The sequence below is a fragment of the Pleurodeles waltl genome, chromosome 11, assembly GCF_031143425.1.
Source record: "Pleurodeles waltl isolate 20211129_DDA chromosome 11, aPleWal1.hap1.20221129, whole genome shotgun sequence".
NCBI classification, from domain to species: domain Eukaryota; kingdom Metazoa; phylum Chordata; class Amphibia; order Caudata; family Salamandridae; genus Pleurodeles; species Pleurodeles waltl.
This window is the reverse complement of record NC_090450.1, coordinates 880,428,541-880,447,151: the sequence shown is the minus strand read 5'-3', so window position 1 is coordinate 880,447,151 and position 18,611 is coordinate 880,428,541. Positions and strand designations below refer to the sequence as shown.

The 18,611-nt window shown below is 44.7% G+C and overlaps 1 protein-coding gene across 7 annotated transcripts in view; it reads left to right on the top strand.

The window, feature by feature from the left end:
• The window catches only part of ACACB (acetyl-CoA carboxylase beta), a 1,528,264-nt gene that overhangs the window by 395,872 nt on the left and 1,113,781 nt on the right, over positions 1-18,611 (top strand). For all 7 annotated transcript variants that reach the window (XM_069214760.1, XM_069214756.1, XM_069214757.1 and 4 more), the window contains one exon: positions 6,419-6,517. In XM_069214760.1, coding sequence (XP_069070861.1) covers positions 6,419-6,517 — 99 coding nt within the window. The remainder of the gene's footprint in view (positions 1-6,418; positions 6,518-18,611) is intronic.

Below are 18,611 nucleotides of genomic sequence, written 5' to 3'. Positions count from 1 at the left end.
AGTAGAATAATACTTGATTGGTAGCCCATCCGTGCCTGAGGTTTTATTCCAAGCAATTTGGGAGATAGCCACCCATAGTTCTTCCAGTAGCAGAGGCTCGTCCTGTTTGGACCGCTGTAGGATGTTCAATTTAGTCAGTGATAGTTCCTGTAGGATCTCCTGTATGCAACCCAGTGGCTGTGTCGAGTCCCTGGTATTACTCACAGAACGCTGTGCTAATAAATGTCTGTGATGTAACAACAGTGCCGTCAGCCACATAATTACACCAACCGGGGTCCATTGTTGGTCTTCTTTTACTAACCATGATAGTAGCCTCCCTGAGCAATCCCCTTCAGTATGTAGAGTGACCAGCCGATGCTTATAGTAGTGTCTCCCCAAACGTGCTTCAGCTTTGGATCGCTGTTTTTTTGCACATCTGTTGAAGTTGCTCAGCCAGCGCAGTGTAGTCAGCCACCTATACTTCTAATGTCTGCAGTAAATCCTCAGTAGTTACCATTTCATCCGGTAGCTGGTGCTGTATCCCCCAGGATGTTGCCAAGCAATCACCGCATGTGACATTATGCCCATTCCACTACAGTGCACAGAGTGGATCCCTTGTTAAGATCAAAGTAGTGTGCAATGCACTGCATTAGCTCCTTCCGGAACAGGGGGGTCGAGAAGAGCTTCAGTTTTAAACCTCTATGTAGGTTTGGCGGGGCGGTGTTGGCCCCATCGTAGGGTGATCAGCAGGGTACAATAGTCAGAGAGGGTGTGCACCTAATATTCTGCCTTGGAGATCAACACACTTAGTTGCTCCATGCAGATAAAAAGGTCTATCCTGGCATATATTTCATGAACCAGGTAATAGAATGAGTATTTGCGGTCCAGTGGGTGTCCAAGTTGCCATGCATCATGGAAACTGTGTTGGGTGAGCCAGTTGTGAAAGTTTTGTGACATGCAAACGCATGTGGTGTTCCGCAAGGGAAGGGTAGAGTGGTCGGTGTCTACATCTGGCAAGCAGGTAAAGTTGCCCTGCCCCCACCCCCTTTTCCGAGCCCTGGGTGTTGAGTCCCGGAACAGCGCAGTAGTGCACGTGTCGAGGCAGGATTGATTAGTACTGGGGACAGAGATGACCACAAATGTGTCGGAAGGGGCTCTGTCGAGAAGTCCTTCTAGGATTAATATATGCCCTCCCACGTTGTCCCTAGGAATGTCCAACATGTAGGAGACTAGGAGACCCCCCCCACCGTAATCCAGATGTGAGTACTCCATGGGCATAAGCTAATATGGATGTGCCGTACATTTGCCCCCTCCATTTTGCACAGACCTTTTGCAGTTCCTCCAGTGTGAGGTGGTTCCTCTAACATTGCAATGTGCTTGTGACGTCATTGAAATAGGCATAAATGAGATATTGTTTAGTGGGGGTGGCCATGCTGTGCACATTCCACGCCAGGGCATGATATTGTGGGATGTGATTATCTGCGGGGGTCCCCATTATGCGAAGAGGTGATTGGTGCCTCAGCTAGGGAATTGTTGTCCTCTTGTACCCCATGGTGGCGGCAACCAGCATCAGAGGAGGCTGGTCTCGGTCGCAGATGGTGCCCCTCATATACGCATTGGTGACCGTTTATGCCATTGGTGAGCTCTATCAAAACAATAACTAGAGCTTGAACTACAAAGAGCCTAAATGGCTGTATCCCCCTTAGGTCACTAGACACATGCGTCTCTGTCCTTAATTCCCCAATTCATAAGCAGAAAGCAAGAAATAAAGAAAACATTCAAGTAAGTCCTCTTAGGAGCACTGGTGGGACGTTGTAATGCAACTGAATATGAGCCCCTTCAGGTGGGCCTGTCTTGCAGGACCCATCACCTGACCCGCCAGTGCGTACACCAGCCATTGCAGTGCTACAGGTCTGGTGTGTTTCTGACGTGGTTAGAGCTGGGGGCACAGCATCAATACGGTCACAGTAGGTCTTCACATTGACCTTCAGACCATGGGTGCTGCTCATGGTCGAGGTCTCAGAGGCCCCTGTGTCTGATCCAGCGTCCAAGCCAGGTTCAGGGTGCAGTGAAAGAGTTTATACTGTGCAGGGAGTCCGTCTCCACCGCCTGTGCTTGTTCTGCAACTACTTGGTCCTGGGTTGGCCATACTTGAGTGTTCTTGCGTTTGGTGTGTGGGCTCACCCAATCTCCCTCTGTTTGGTAATACTCAGCAGTCTGAGCCAGGCCTTTCATGTGGAACCAGGTCCAGACATCCTCAGGTGTTGCGAAGACCTAGGTCTCGCCATCCATTACTTTTAGTTGAATAGTAATGCACATCAGAACTGCAGTTCTTGAAGGCAGTGTTGCACTTTTGTTTAAGAGCCCCTAGGAGGCTGCATCTTGGCTGTGAAGTGCAGGTATTCTGTTATTTCTGTGCCCTTATATGCCCATGGGCCCTTGGTATGGAAATGTTGTAGAACCGGTCCCGATAGTTGAGGAATCGGGGCAATGTGTGGTCTCAGTGGCACTCCACATGGAGGTGGTCTGCCTGGAATGTGGTGTGCACCTTACACAAAAAACAGCTTTGGGACCTTGGTCTCCAGTACAGTCGCCATCAGCCAGTCCTCTAGGAAGAGCTCAGCGCTGGGTTGTTCTGATCTTTCTGGGAAACCCAGGAAGTGGATGTTACTGGACTGTGTGCTCCCCTCAGCATCTTCCATTCTGCTTTGTAAGGAAGCCACTTCTGCCTTCATGGTATTCAGGCTTTCTTGTAGTTTGCTCATTATAGGGCCCATGGAATTCAATGCAGATTCCACATCATCCATGCGGTCTACCTGTTTATGGTGATAAGCCCTCAGTAAATTCATGTCCAGAGAGACTGCATATATTTTCAACTCCAGTGACATTTTAGAGTCAAATATGACATGTAGGATCTTAAACTGTCATGAATGCCTTTCAGCAGTAGATTCCAGGTGCTACAAGGCTCCCACTGTGTGGTCATTATAGGGCAGAGGTGGTGGCTGGACACCAGCGTCAAGGTCTTAGCAGTTCTAGGTTTCCCCATCATGGTATTCTGGTGCTGCAGGATGATAGTTGGGTCAGGCAAGATGTGTGTCAGTTGTGATGTCGCTGGTGTCCCTGCTACCCAGGGGCATTCAGTGTGCACCAGAAGTACAGCGTCTTAGCATTGTCCATTCCAGGACCTCCAGGTGGAGAACAGAGCTCTTGTCTGTTGGCCTACCAGGGCAAGTATGTGAATCAGGTATCAGGCCACCACCTCGGACCAACTTGCTCTGATGTGACCTCTGTGGTGATCCCCCATGCCGCCTGCGGGGGTAGGGAAGGAGAATGGGAAGGAGGAGGACCCGCCTGCAAAGCTGTTCATGTGGATGGCAGGATGTTTGATGGCAGGATCTAACATTTTCACCCTGGCTGGAAATCCATTATCTCAGACAAATGGGTCATGCAGATCATTGAAAGGGGCTACTTTCTACTCTTCATTCCCTCTCTGCCCCATCTTTCTCCAGCACCATGACATATTTTGGAGGAGCGTTTTAACAATCCTATTCTTTTACTCTCAAAGGGTGCCATTGAACAATTATTGGACTGTGAAAAATGTGACAGATGGTAGTCATGCTACTTCCTTGCCCAGAAAAGTGGTGGGGGCCTCAGACCTGTCGTCAGCTTTGCACGTTTCCGTTATTGTAGAAGGACAAATTCAAAATGATCATGCTGGCTGAGATCCGCTTTGACCTTGACCCAGGAGATTAAATGATGTCCCTGGACTTGCAGGAAGTGTATTACCCTGTGCCCATACTGCAGTCTCACAGGCATTAACTGTGGTTCAAGGTGGGCCAGACACATTTTCAGTTTCTATGATCTCCCTTCGGCCATCCTTTGGGCTCTTGGTGTTCACGAAAGTTATGTTGTTGGTCGCAGCTCATCTTTGGAAGGCGGAAGTACTATTCCAGTACTGTGTGACCGGCTGCTTAAGGGAAGCTCAACAAATCATTTGTGTACCACCTTCAGATGACCAATGAACTTTTAACATTGTCTGGTTTCCCTACTAGAGAGCCAAAGTCCCACTTAAGCTTCACACAGAGACTAACATTAATTGGGGCAATTCACAACACAGTGGCATTCAAAGCCTTGCTTCCAGTGCAAAGTTACTGGGATAGTCCGCTTGAGATTTTAACGTTTTGGGATCAGGCCTGGATCTCTGTGAAGATAGCCCTGAGGCTTCTTGGTCTCAAGCATCCTCCTCATTCCAAAAGCCAGATGGCATATGCAAGGGCTGTAATGTAACCTCAGATCCCAATGGACTGAGCATCAGGACTGCCTCTCAAACTCCATCTCTCAAGTGAGATGAGTCGGGATCTGCAGTAGTGGTTGTCAGACAATGTGATTTGCACCAAGATACTCTAAATTCCCCTCAAGAGCTCAGAGTTGTTATAAGAATGTTGCTGCTAGGCTGGGGCTTCCTAGGACACGTAGAGATCAGAGGTCTCTGGTTTCCTACCGAGAACCAGCTCCACATCAACATGCTGGAGTTTTGAGCAGTAAAAAGGGCCCTCAAAGTCTTTCTGCCATCATTCAAAGAAAGCATGGTGCAGTTTTTTGCTGACCACTCTACTAGCATGCTTTACTGCAACAAGCATGATGGTATTGGCTCCTGGGCCATGTGACAGGAGGCTCTGCACCTCTGTAGGAAGCTGGAACATCAAAACATCTTCCCTATTGGAAACCACCTGGCAGGGTTCATGAATGCCAAATCAGATGAACTGTGCCGGTGTTGTTTTGCTGATCATGGCGAAGTGGTGCAGCAGGTCTTAAAACACTTCAGGAGAGGAGGGGGAGGTGGGGGGGGAGGTTAATCTCTGGCTAAATCTATTCACTACTTTCAGGAACCTGAATACCTGCAATTGTATATGCTGATGTTTCCACTAAGACACCTGTAAGGAGAATCATTACGGCTGCGATGAAACAGTAGTCTCTTCTGTGCTTTCCCATTGATACCTCTCCTGCCTTGGGTTCTGAAGAAAACCAGAAAAGACCGTCCAAGGCATCTTTGCTTTCCCAGTCTAGGCCCATAAGATGTAATATTGAGAGCTCTGAGCATTTTCCCTCTGGTCAGGCTTCAGGAGGACCACGCCTGTTTCAGTAGAGGTGCAGGGTCCTGCATCTGAATATCTACAACTTACACTGCAGTGAGTGGAGATTAAAAGGTGTAATTTAAATGCTTTCGAATTGCCAACTGATATAATGTATGTGCTCCTTGCTGCTAGATGCATTTTCATGAAGTCCATCTACTTTCGGACAAATTTGTTGCCAGAGATCCTGATGCCTCTTTTGTTTGTTCTTTGCTTAGCCCAGCAGGGCCTTGCGGTGGGCACAATGAAAGGTTACTTATGGACCTTTTCGGCCAACTGTCCTTGTTTAAATCACCAGTTGTGATGCTTTATTAAAGATTTGACACGCATGATTTCTTCCAAACCATTTGTGATGTCACGGTGGGACCATCACCTGGTCTTGACATTCCTTATGTGATTACCCTTCAAGCTTATGCAAAGCTGCTCCTTAGGGCTCTTAACTCTGGGGACAGCCTTCCTTATGTCCATCACATTTGCATGCCGTTTCAGTGAGCTGCACTCATTCTTTCCAAAACAAGTTGGTGGTGAGCACCCAGATGGCTTTCTATAATTGGGTAGACTATCTGCTCTTGATCAGCTTGGGTGCAGTAAAGGGCAGGGCAGTGCAAAAAAGACCTCTCAAGATGGATTGTTCTCTGCATTAAGACTTGCTAAGCACTACTGAAAATCGGCCCTCTAAAGGCCTGAGAGCTGATTCTGCAAGCACATTAGTATGAGTGCATCTTCATGGTATAAGCCAGGCTGTGGCATGGCATCCATCCATACATTCAATTAGTACTACTGCCCCGACAGCCAGCCCAGTGCAGAGCCACTCAGTGGCACTTCCTGATGCGCAGGAGCTCTGCTGTTAGTTCTCTGCATCCATCTTTCAGCTTGGGGATATTCTGAAGGGAAAGGATTTACGGTTAGAGCATTATTGAAGGTAAGGTAAATCTGGTTACTGAAGGTAAATAACCTGTTCTTCAGCATCTTCCTAAAGACCAGGTTGTGTATCAACCTCTTAGACATCTCTCAACAGAGGCATTGTTGGTCTCCTGGAGAATCCCACAGAATTCCCACCCTCGAGGTTTAAAAAATAAATAATAATCATTTTGGTTAGACATTATTACATCCTCATTATGATTAAGTTTTCACATTGCTGGTGAAGAGATTTTGGCATATTAACCAATCCTGTACTTTTGATTGGGGTTAGAGTTGAGGATGAGTTAATGAGTTAATCATAGGTAAAGTTGAGGTTGAGCTAAATGGAGAATTCTTAAGTTCCAAGCAAAATGTACTAACTGTGTCCCTTTCACTGTTTTCCTAAGGTCCTCCAAGTCAGGCGATGTGGGCATTGGGAGACAAAGTGGCTTCAACAATTGTAGCTCAAACAGCACAAATTCCAACATTGTCATGGAGTGGGAGTGGTATGTTGTAATTTCAATTGACTGTTTTCAATTTCTTCTTTTTTTCACATTTACAATATAAATGTTTCCGTTACACATTTAATTTAGCATTGAATCTGGACTAGAGGCACATTTGGTTGAATCATTCCCTTAGTGTCACATAAACATCCCAGAAACCTCAGTAGTCTACAATTGTCTTTGAGACTTACAACAGTATTGACAGAACCTGCATTGCTTTATCCTCAGCCCCTTCACTGCTTTCTCCTTCGCAGACCCTGTGCTGCTCCCCCCCAAAAGGATGGCGCTACTCTGTCCCTGATCAAACAGTTTTGTCATAGACCTCCCTTGATAGTGCAAATCATTCTTCTTTTTGTGAAAGGTTATTTATCAAGCTTCACTGACATGACACAAGTATAGTAGGACGAAAGACGCATCAACTATTGTGTAGATCCCTGCCTCTTCTGTGTTTTACGATGCTTGCAAACATAGTTTTGCTGTATAAAAATCAGTATGAATGGCACTGCCTAAATGACCTCCTCAAATTCAATATTTCATTTGTTCACCTATTTACTAAAGGGTTTATAGAATATGAATATTCTCTTGTAGCCACATAATAATACTATGTAAAATTGTTCAATGGTGAAAGAAAGAGCATAGTTACTCAATATTCTGATGCAGGGATTGAACTTCTTTTTAAGATTGCTTTGCTGCTCACCTTTAAATTTAAAGTCCTTCGATGAAAGGCTTTTTTTTTTTTTTTTTCTTCTAATAAATACCATTTTATTTATGTTCTTAATCTGTGGCCACCCTGTGCTATAGTGGCTTGACAGGAAAGTGCTCCTCAAAGCTGTGTGACCAGTGCCTACTATATCTAATACCATGCATACTTTTGGCTGCAGTACTTGGTCACAATACTTATAAAGAGATGGTTTCCTTACTCTACATTTCCCTTTTTTCTTGATGTGTAGTGGAACTGACATCTTTTACACATTTCAGTTTAATTCCAGCACTCCCTATGCATTTATTGAGCCATTATTATCATTTTTGTTAGTTGTTAAGTTTAAGCAGACACATACATTGTCTAACAACAACCATTTAGAAGTGCTGACCCACATTCTCTCTTTTCGTCCAGCATAGGTATACTAAGTGGGTGCCCCTGTAGCACAGAAACTATGAATGTTATTTTGATTAAAAAGTAGAAGGTGGAGTTTGGAGGCTTGAAAACCAGAAACAGTACTGAGAAAATCTGTGGCAAGTGGGGAAAGAGGGCTGCCTATAAAAGGGCTCTCTTAAACCCATTCAGAGGACACCCTTTTAGGTCATAATGCCCATGCACAGTTGTTTTCCGAGTTCAAGGTGAAATGTTACAACTATTTTTAATAACTGGGGTCAAGGGAATGGACATCTAGTAGATATGATCCAAAACCCCTTTGTTCTGGAGATACAATTGCATGCTGGGGTCAAGCTTGTCTTCCCTTCTGGATGAGAAGATTCCTTTTTCCTTTGGCATACTTTGTCTGGAATTTGTTTAATTTTGCTCGAGTAGCAATAAGGTCTTGCACTTGGAAATGGAGACAGCTTCTTCCTGATACCACCCATTAGGCCCATCCAAACTTGAGTGTGGAAGAACTCTCCTGCCTCCTCAGGAAATGAGTCAGCTGCTTGGTTCAAAAAGTTGAAAAGGGCGAGAAGGCTGCCATGTGACTAAAGGTCACACTGCAAGAGCGTATAGGTACCCAGTGATTCTCTGTCACAGAGGAGTTGTAGGAAGAAGTGAAAGGGGCACAAAGTACTGGTGCTGACTAATTTTACCATCTTGTCTTCCTAATCGTTCTTGCTCTTCAGCAACACTTTCTCTGACCTGTTTCCATCTAGTGAGGGCATATGATCAGACTTAGAATCTGGAAGCTTTAAATCTTTTTGGGTCTTTAGCCCGTATACGTTGAAGAAGATCTGTCATCCCTTTGTTTCTTGCTCCATGCTCTCTCTGGATCTCTGGTAAAGGAAGTTCAGTTGACTATCCCATTTGTGTTGAAAGGTTGATTCACAGTGGATTGTGTCTGATTACTGTGAGCACTGGGGTTACGATCTCCAAGTATATATGAATGGTTTTAAGATGTAGACTGACTGATTCGGCTAGTACAAGCTCGTTTTAGTTCTCCTCTTATTGGAATATTCTTTGGATGTGTGGCTTCAGTTGCTCTATCGAATCGAGTTGAGTTATAGTCTGGCTTTGGAATTGGTAATTTGTAATGTTACGCGAATCGAGCAATCTCCCTTTGTAATGTAAATTAGATGTAATGTACTGACATTGTGCTTTCCCAGTCATCACAGATCACCTGTACCACTTTTTTTATCGTTTCCTTTGTCTCTGACTTATTGTATTGCTTTGTTACTGTGTATAACTTTTCTATTAGGAATATTTCCCCCCAAATTAATTAACCCCTTCACTGCCAGGCCTTTTCCCCCTCAGGTAGCAGGCCTTTTTTTTGGCTATTTGGGGCAGTTCGCGCTTAAGCCCTCATAACTTTTTGTCCACATAAGCTACCCATGCAAAATTTGCGTCCTTTTTTTCCAACATCCTAGGGATTCTAGAGGTACCCAGAGTTTGTGGGTTCCCCTGAAAGAGACCAAGAACTTACTCAAAATACAGCAAACATCTAGTTTAAAAAAAAAAAAAAAAAAAAATGGGGTAAAAGGGCTGCAGAAGAAGCTGATGTTTTTTTCCCTGAAAATGGCATCAACAAAGGGTTTGAGGTGCTAAAATCACTAGCTTCCCAGCTTTCAGGAACAGGCAGACTTGAAACAGAAACCACATTTTTAAACACAATTTTGGCATTTTACTGGGACATACTCAATTTTTACTATTTTTTGTGCTTTCAGCCTCCTTCCAGTTAGTGACAGAAATGGGTGTGATACCAATGCTGGATCCCAGAAAGCTAAACATTTCTGGAAGTGTACACTATTCTGAATTCAGCAAGGGGTCATTTGTGTAGATCCTAACAACTGAAATAAAAAAATATTGAAATTGAGGTGCAAAAAACAGCCATTTTTCTCAATGTTTTACTCTAACTTTTTCCTGCGATGTCCGATTTTTTAAAAACAATATACTGTTACGTCTGCTGGACTCTTCTGGTTGCAGGGATATATAGGGCTTGTATGTTCAGCAAGAATCATAGGTACCCAGAGCCAATAAATGAGCTGCACCTTGCAATGGGTTTTCATTCTATACCGGTTATACTGCAGTTAATTTGGTGAAATATAAAGACTGAAAAATAGGTATCAAGGAAACCTTTGTATTTCCAAAATGGGCACAAGATAAGGTGTTGAGAAGCAGTGGTTATTTGCACATCTCTGAATTCCGGAGCACCCATACCAGCATGTGAATTTCAGGGCATTTCTCAAATAGACATCTTTTTTTACACTCTGTCTTACATTTGTAAGGAACAAATGTAGAGAAAAACAAGGGGAAATAACATTTGTTTTGCTATTCTGTGTTTCCCCAAGTCTCCCGATACAAATGGTACCTCACTTGCGTGGATAGGCCTAACTTTTTCCTCATATTTTGGTGACAGAAAGTTCTGGAATCTGAAAGGAGCCACAAATTTCCTTCCACCCAGTGTTTCCCCAAGTCTCCCGATAAAAATGGTACCTCACTTGCGTGGATAGGCCTAACGACCACGCCAGGAAATGCCCCAAAACACAGTGTGGACACAACATTTTCCCAAAGAAAACAGAGCTGTTTTTTGCCAATTGCCTAGCTGTGGATTTTAGCCTCTAGCTCAGCCGGCACCTAGGGAAATCTAACAAAGCTGTGCCTTTTTGAAAACTAGACACCTAGGGGAATCCAAGATGGGGTGACTTTGTGGGGTTCTCACCAGGTTCTGTTACCCAGAATCCTTTGCAAACCTCAAAATGTGGCCAAAATATAACTTTTCCCTCACATTTTGGTGACAAAGTTCTGGAATCTGAGAGGAGACACAAATGTTATTCCACCCAGCGTTCCCCTAAGTCTCCTGATAAAAATGGTACCTCACTTGTGTGGGGAGGCCTAGTGCCCGCAAAAGTAAACACCCCAAAACACTATCTGGACACATCAAAATTATCAAAGAGAAAAATACTTGTTTTTGCGTTGGGGGCGGCATCTGCGTTTTTGGTCCTGGGCTCAGCAGCCATCTAGGGAAAGCTACCAAACCCAGACATTTCTGAAAACTAGACACCATAAGGAGTCCAGGGAGGTGTGACTTGCATGGATCCCCCAATGTTTTCTTATCCAGGATCCTCAGCAAACCTCAGATTTAGTAACAAAATCACATTTTCCCCACATTTCTGTGTGGGATCACCGCACCTGTGGGCCAAGTGCCTGTGACAGGGAAGAGCCAAAAACCTGTCAAAATTGAGGGGGAACCAAAGCGGGTCCAAAAGGGCAGCTTGAAAAAAAAAAAAAAAAATTATTGGTGTAGATGAGACAATGCTGGGTGGTAGGAATTTTGCGGATTCCTGCAGATTCCGGAAGGTTCCATCACGAAAATGTGGGAGAAATGTGTGATTTCCAGCTAAGTTGGAGGTTTGCAGGGCATTGTGGGTAAGAAAATGGTGCGGGGTGCATGTGAAGCACACCACCCTGGAATCACCCAGATGTTTAATTTTTCAGATGTGTCTAGGTCTTGTAGATTTTTCTACATGGCAGCATCCCAAAGTAAAAAAAAAAGTGCAGCCCTCACCATTCCAAGTGGGACAATTTTGAGAGTTAGCAAAGCTCTCGTGGCCCAAATGTAAAACCAAAACCCAAAATAAAAAAAATTCCTCTTGCTTGCCGTGGGATAAGATGTTTTAGTGTGCGGGGGGAGAGCTGAAAGACTGTTACCCCCTTCAGTTGGGGTGGGGGCATAACCATGTTCCTGTCATCTAATACACTCCCCCCCCTGGGTGTGGATCAGAGGTAATTACCCCATCTGCCCACTGGTGGGAAGAACAACTTTGGCCCCATTTATTTGGGGTGGGGGTATGGCCATACCCCCACCCTCTTATTTTGGAGAAAAAATAAATAATCTTCCCTGGTCTCTGGTGGGCTTTCTGCCCCCCTTGGGGGAAGATGGGCCTTCCAAAAATAGGCCGATCTGCCCCCAGATATGGCCAACAGTAATGTGGCCCCATGGGGGGAGCGCCGCTTGCCCAAGGGGCTGCCCCTCCAAACAAAACACACACACCAATCCCTGGTGCCTAAGTGGTTGCTCCCCATACATAGAAAACATAAAGTAAATAAAACAATATATATATCCCTGGTGTCTAGAGGTTTCTGCTCCCTGGTGAGCGGCCCTTGCCCAAGGGACCGCTCCCCTTATGCATAAGTATAAACCCCAAAAAATCCCTGCTGTCTAGTAGCTTCTGCACCCTTTGGGGGCAGATTGGCCTAATAAAAATAGGCCGATCTGCCCCCATGGGGGGCTGAAATTGCCTACAATTAATTTTGCCCTCCCCCCCCCCCCCCTCCACCCCTCCCAACCTGGGAAGCGACTGTTGCCTAAGGGGTCACTCCCCACGTATTCAAAAAAAATAATAGAAAAATAATAATACCAGGGGAGCAAGTATTTAGGAAAAACAAAAAAATTATAGAAAAAAAAAATCCCTGGTGTCTAATGGTTTCCGGCCCCCCCTTCCCCCACCAGGGGGTAGAAATGGCCTAAAAATCATTTGGCCCCCACTGGGGAGCGGCCCTTGCCCAAGGGTCCACTCCCTTTATGCGTATGTATATAAAAAAAAAATCCCTGGTGTCTAGCGGTGTCCCCGGGGGGCAGATCGACCTTATTAGAAATGGCCTAAAAATAATATGGCCCCCTAGGGAGCAACCCTTGCCCAAGGGGCCGCTCCCCTTATTGAAATATAGAAAATAAAAAAAAATCCCTGGTGTCTAATGGGCATTTCTGCTGACTGATCACATTGCGATCGGGCAGCAAAAATGCTGAGAAACATGAAAGGAAAGGCCTTTCCTTTCCTTTCATGCCTCTCCCGCCCCACCTCCCGATCGGAAGAGAAATGCTTTTGCTTCCAGGATCGGAGGTAACCTCCGATTAGGTCAGCAAGCGATTTGCAAGCTGACGTCTGACGTCACTGGAGGGGTTGGGGAGAGGGGGTCGGGGGTGGAAGGGGAAGTGATTCCCCTTCCATCCCTACCCTGGGGGGGGTGGGTGGGAGGCCCATTGGGGGAGCGCTATCTAGCTAGCTGGTCTCGTCCCCGGCACACGGGAACCTTGTGCGAGGACGAGACCAGCTCGCCCCAGGCACCCTGGGGGTTAAAACGTTGAAATAAACATGCAAGTTTCTACTTTGATGGTGTGGTACTTGTACTTCCAGCACATACTGGGCTATACCTCGTCCTTAGTCTGTCAGGCCATTATAGCCAAAAGGTTGCTCCGGTCGTTTGTGAAGGAAGCCTTCTTGGTGGACATGGTCACGGACAATGACAGTAATGTTGGTACTGGCAAACCAGAATACTACCATCATAAAGTGAGATATTTCATGTCGTAGTCAACATGCTTCAGTTACTTTATCAATATGACCATGGCTCTCCTGCCAGAGACTTGAGGGTTTTTACGATCTGGTGACTGCCTTCATTCTCCACTGAGATCTTAACCCGATATGGAGCTTCAGATCCTAAAGCAGGTCAGGAACGGTACAAATCATATCCGGAGTCCTCTTTTGAAGTCTTTGAATAGTAAATGTAAGGCTCCCAGTAACTACTATTTCTGTGTTATTGAGACAGCCAGCTTGGTTATATGACACAACTACGCATGCAAAAACAACCCATGCCTGAACAGAGTGGTCAAAACCACGACCACGTCTTTACCACGCATGGCTTTACCAAACATGCCTTTACAGAAAATTTTGTTGTAAAAGCATATGTGGTAAAGACATGTGTGGTAAATTTCCCCGTCCTTCACCCTAACATGCCCCTGTACTTAAAATTGCCCCATAAGCACTAAGTTTCAAAAACTACCTGACACCCCCACCCTGAGCCCTAAACACCCCATGCACCCTTCAATACCTCCCCAAACTACCCCAACCCCCTTACCTCTCCTTGAGGCCTAAATTCCAAAAACCACCCCACCCTGGGCCCTAATTCCTCCCCTCCTCCCCATGCACCCCTAAAAACCACCAGACCGCCCCCTCACCTGCCCAGAGGCCTAAATCCACCCAAACTACCCCGGCCCACCCACCCTTGCTTCCCCAGCCCCACTTACCTTAACCGATCCATCTTCCTGATTCTTCATACTAGCCCGTCCAGCCGCACAGTTAGACCGCTGCCTGGACAACGCATATGCGACCTGCCTTAACCACGCAAATGCGTAAGACATTTGCGTTGTTGAGGTAAGCGCTGTTTAGCTTGCATCCTTCTGCTTCGTGTGACTGTGCCCACGTAGTTTAGGCTGTTTCCCGCCCAGCTCACTCTGGTAGGTGATGGTGGCCTCGATTAAGGTAAAATGATGGTCATAAATCCTGACCAAGGCCTAGAAATGTCTTGCTGTCGGGAGAACAATTACCAGCCTGGTCGTCTTAGTATCATGCATGCTTTTAACATTGTGAACATAGCCACTGACCTCTTGCCTGAGGACGCGAAACTGGAGGCAATAAAGGTGTTACAAGAGGGAGAACAGATTGCAGCCGAAGTGATTGATTGCATGATCGATATCTCGCTGACGGGATTTAGACAACTGGCGGGGGCAGCAGTATTACACAGACAGGGCTGGCTGAAATCTACCTCTTTTAGGCCAGAGGTACAGAGCAGGATACTTGATATGGCATATGATGGGGAATGTCTCTTCGGCAAGTATGTAGATGAGATGTTACAATCTATCAAGGCGGGCACAGACACGCCCAGATCTCTAGGTACACTGCAGTACAGAAGACTACCCTTTCGAGGGGCTTGAAGCAGGGGAACTTACTCCTTTTGTGTTGTATTCCAATCATACGGACAACAATATCCAACTGCCTAAACAGGTTTTCAACAGCAGTACGGGCATCAGCAATATAGGTTACTGCCTACAGGCATCCCACAAGAGGAAGGTCCTCAACCTGTGACAGAGACAGAAAACAATGACCACGCATTCATGCCTAAAATAGCTCCTCAGGGAAATATATTCCATGATACTCAGAGGAGCAATAGAAGTCATTCCAACTCTGCCGAGGGACCGGGTGTTCTAGTCCTGCTTTTTTTTTTTTCTTTTCATGAAAAGCCTTTGGGGGATTGGCCTCCCATACAGGATTTGAGGGCCTTAAACAAGTTCCTGGAAAAACAAAAGTTTCGTATGGTAAGGCCTCAGGACATTTTACGCCTCCTAAACACAGGGGATCACATGATATCTCTAGACCTCCGAGATGTGTATTTCCATATCCCAATACATCAAAATCATCTGAAATTTCTCAAGTTCAGAGTAGCTGGTATGCATCTACTGTTTCAAGTCCTCTTGTTCGGATTAAAATTGCCCCCCGGGATTTTTACCAAGGTGCTGGCCCCAGTAGAAGCTCATCAACAACATCCAGGAATACAAATCTTTCCATATTTGGACGACTGGCTCATAAAGGCATCCACAAGAAATCAAGTGGTAAAACGCACATCCACTTGCCTCCAGTTGTTCAAAACTCTGTGCCTTACCGTCAACTATCACAAATCACATTTCCATCCCACAAAGCAGCTGAATTTCCTAGGAGTGCTGCTGGATACTGCCCAAAGCAAGACATTTCCATCCCAAGAGAGACAGCTAAAGAATTCCTAAATGCCTCAAAAGTTATCAGCAAAAACGTTTGCTTCAGTTTGAAATTACAAAACATTCATGGGAACGATTTCCTCATGTATTCCACTGATTCCAAATTGTCGACTGCATATGCAACCTCTCCAGGAACAACTAGACACTCAGTGGCTCCAAGTGAATGGATCCTTCGCCGATCGGATTCAGGTCACATCAGGAATGAAAACTGCCATTTCTTGGTGGAAAAAAGCAGGCAAATTTATCCAAAGGCCTTTCATTTCTACAACAAGTGGCAAACTAGATAATAACGACAGATGGCTCGCTCGAAGGTTGGGGTGCCTACCTTCAGGATCTACAGATAAGTGGCAACTGGACACAAAAGCACAAATAGCTTCACATAAACCAACTGGAGCTGAAAGCAATAAATCTGGCACTGAAGGCTTTCTTAACAAAAATCCCAAACTCAAATTCTCATCAGAACGGAAAACACAACAATTATGTTCTACCTGAACAAACAGGGCAGCACAAAATCCTTAGAGCTTTCACTTCTAGCTCAGAACATATGGAAGTGGGCCATAGAGCATCACATTTCTTTGAAAGCAGAACACGTGCCAGAACAATCCAACCTCCTGGCGGACTCTTTGAGCAGAACAATCATCCTGTATCACGAGTGGGAACTTGACCAACAGGTTCTCAACTAGTTTTTCCACAAATTGCACAAGCCGAATTTGGACCTTTTTTGCCACATTCAAAAAACAGAAATGCCCATATTACGCAAGCTGGCATCTCCAAAAAGGGTTGTGGGGAAATGCTTTTTTGATGGTCAGTAATCTATGCTTACTCCATCCCCATTCCCCCCCGATTCTGCTGATTCCCAGTGTGACCAGCAAAATGAAAGCAGAGGGATGCAGTCTCCTCCTAGTGGCACCCAAGTGGCCCAGACAGTTCTGGTTCACAGAACTTCTTCTGTATTCGGAACAGCCACATGTTCAACTCAGACAGACATCAGCCCTACTGACCATGCACAGGGCAAGGTCAGACATCCGAATCCTTCATCTCTACACTTATCGGCCTGGCTCCTGAATTCAAATCTGCTTATGGTGTGTTACTGAAGGAGTCCATCCTATGACGTCTCCTCCGGAACAAATATTTCCTAATTTATTACATTTGGCAAAATCCGGACTTTCTTATTCCTCAGCAAGAGTACATGTGGCAGCAATTTCAAGATTCAGGCGCACTCAGCAGAGCTCCACGCTATATTCCGCCAGGTCCTTTTTAGAGTGTTTTTGCCGGTGCATAAACCTCCACTGTTTTGGTTATTGTTAAACCTACTGTTAGGAAAACTCATGAAGCTGCCTTTCGAGACAATCCACAGGTCAGATTTAAAATCCATCTCTGGGAAGACATCGCTTTTACTAGCTCTCACATCAGCAAAAAGAGTGAGTGACTTACAAGTCTTCACCGTCAAGGAGCCTTTTCTTCAATTCACTCCAAATGGTATTATACTTCGAACAAACACTAAGTATGTACCAAAAGTACCATCAAATTTCCATCCTAATGAGCCAGTGGTTTTAAAAACGTTTTTCCTAACCCACAAACGGTGGCAGAGAAATTGCTGCATTCGTTAGATGTAAGGAGATGTTTAAAGTTTTATCTTCAAAAAACACATAGTACACAAAGATCGGACCAGCTATTTGTAGCATGTGGAGATGCAAGGGAAGACTCTGCGATATCTAAGCTATATATTTATACTAGCTATACAATTTTGTCATGCCCAGGCAGGGAAGCCTCTACGCAGTAGGGTAAAGCCCACTCTACCAGAGCGGTAACCACATCCGCAGCTCGTTGTGGGAGTACCCCTGCAGCATATTTGCAGGGCAGAAACATGGTCTAGTCAACATACATTTACAAAGCACTACTGCCTGGATGAGTCTAACAAAACGGGATACAGCCGTTGGACAAGCAGTGCTGAGACATCTATTCCATTAAGGTGAGCCTCTCTGCTTATCCCACCTTCCACTTGAAAAGTATGTGATCAATACTCACCTAATGTTATCATTATTATTATTATTATTGCTATTCTTTACATTCTCTCTCTCTCTCTCTCTCTATATATATATATATATATATATATATATATATATATATATATATATATATTATATATAGATAGATAGATAAATTGTTGTTTTCTAATATTAGCTGAATGTGGCAACACTCCTGTTATTATGGATGTTATTGTTAGAATAAACAGTATTACTGCTCGCTACTCTAATTATGCATGTGAATCTATGAAAGTTCCAATACTGGAGAAGAAAATTGGTTACTTACCTGTAACTATAGTTCTCCAGTATTGGTATCTTTCTTAGATACACATGCAACCTACCTTCCTCCCCTCAGAAGTTCCCCTCAATTCTAAGACTATATACTTCACACTCGTACGTGGGAAACAGCCTCTGTGGGGAAGGTTCTGGAGGGGGGCTGTTGCATGATTGGTTGTATTTCAGATTTGGTTCTTTTTTTATTATTATTATAAAAGAACATAGATAGGCTATACCTGTGCCTGTCTATGCCATTGAGGCCTATTGTAGTACACTTACTGCTATGTATATTTAAAGTTACCATGGGACTCCCACCTCGACGATGGGGATGATTCAAGCAATTGAATCTATGAAAGATACCAATACTGGAGAACTATAGTTATAGGTAAGTAACCAATTTTCTTATTGCTGTTTACATTCCACTTGAAATGACTTGGTGACTCAGCAGCGGGTGGCAGTCCCTACTCTGTTTGGGAAAAGCTGGTTTAGATATCACATCTCTCCAGAGTGCCATTACTCATGACATCTGACCCATGTGTTTACCATAATAGCACCTGATCAGGGTCATTTTGATGATCTCTCCCAGTGTATGTGCCTCATTTTTAGTATTGTTGTGTAGCCATTTTAGCTATAATTTTATACATGTTATTTTAGCAAACTAGGCTGCCGCTGTGTACTTTAACCTAGATATATTTCATTTAGCTTCATTATATTATTTTAACATTAGTCACATATGTGGTCTTGTTTTATTTTCTCTATCTAGCTGTTCTTTGCCTAGGTCGGCACTGCGTTCTTAAACAAGACATTTCATTCACTCTATGCTTTTCTCAATGCTGCAGTAAGATAGGTTGCCGGCAAAAGTGGTACGCTTTGTTGCCAATGTTCACAGAAACATACACACTCTTACATGTGGATCCTTCATGGAACATCAGCTGTTTTATTATAAAAACAGTACTTTGACCCATGTAATTTAGAGGGAGATTCCAGCCAGATGACCACAACTGTATGCTGATGGCCGATTTCTTTGCTACAGCTGCTTATGTAGGT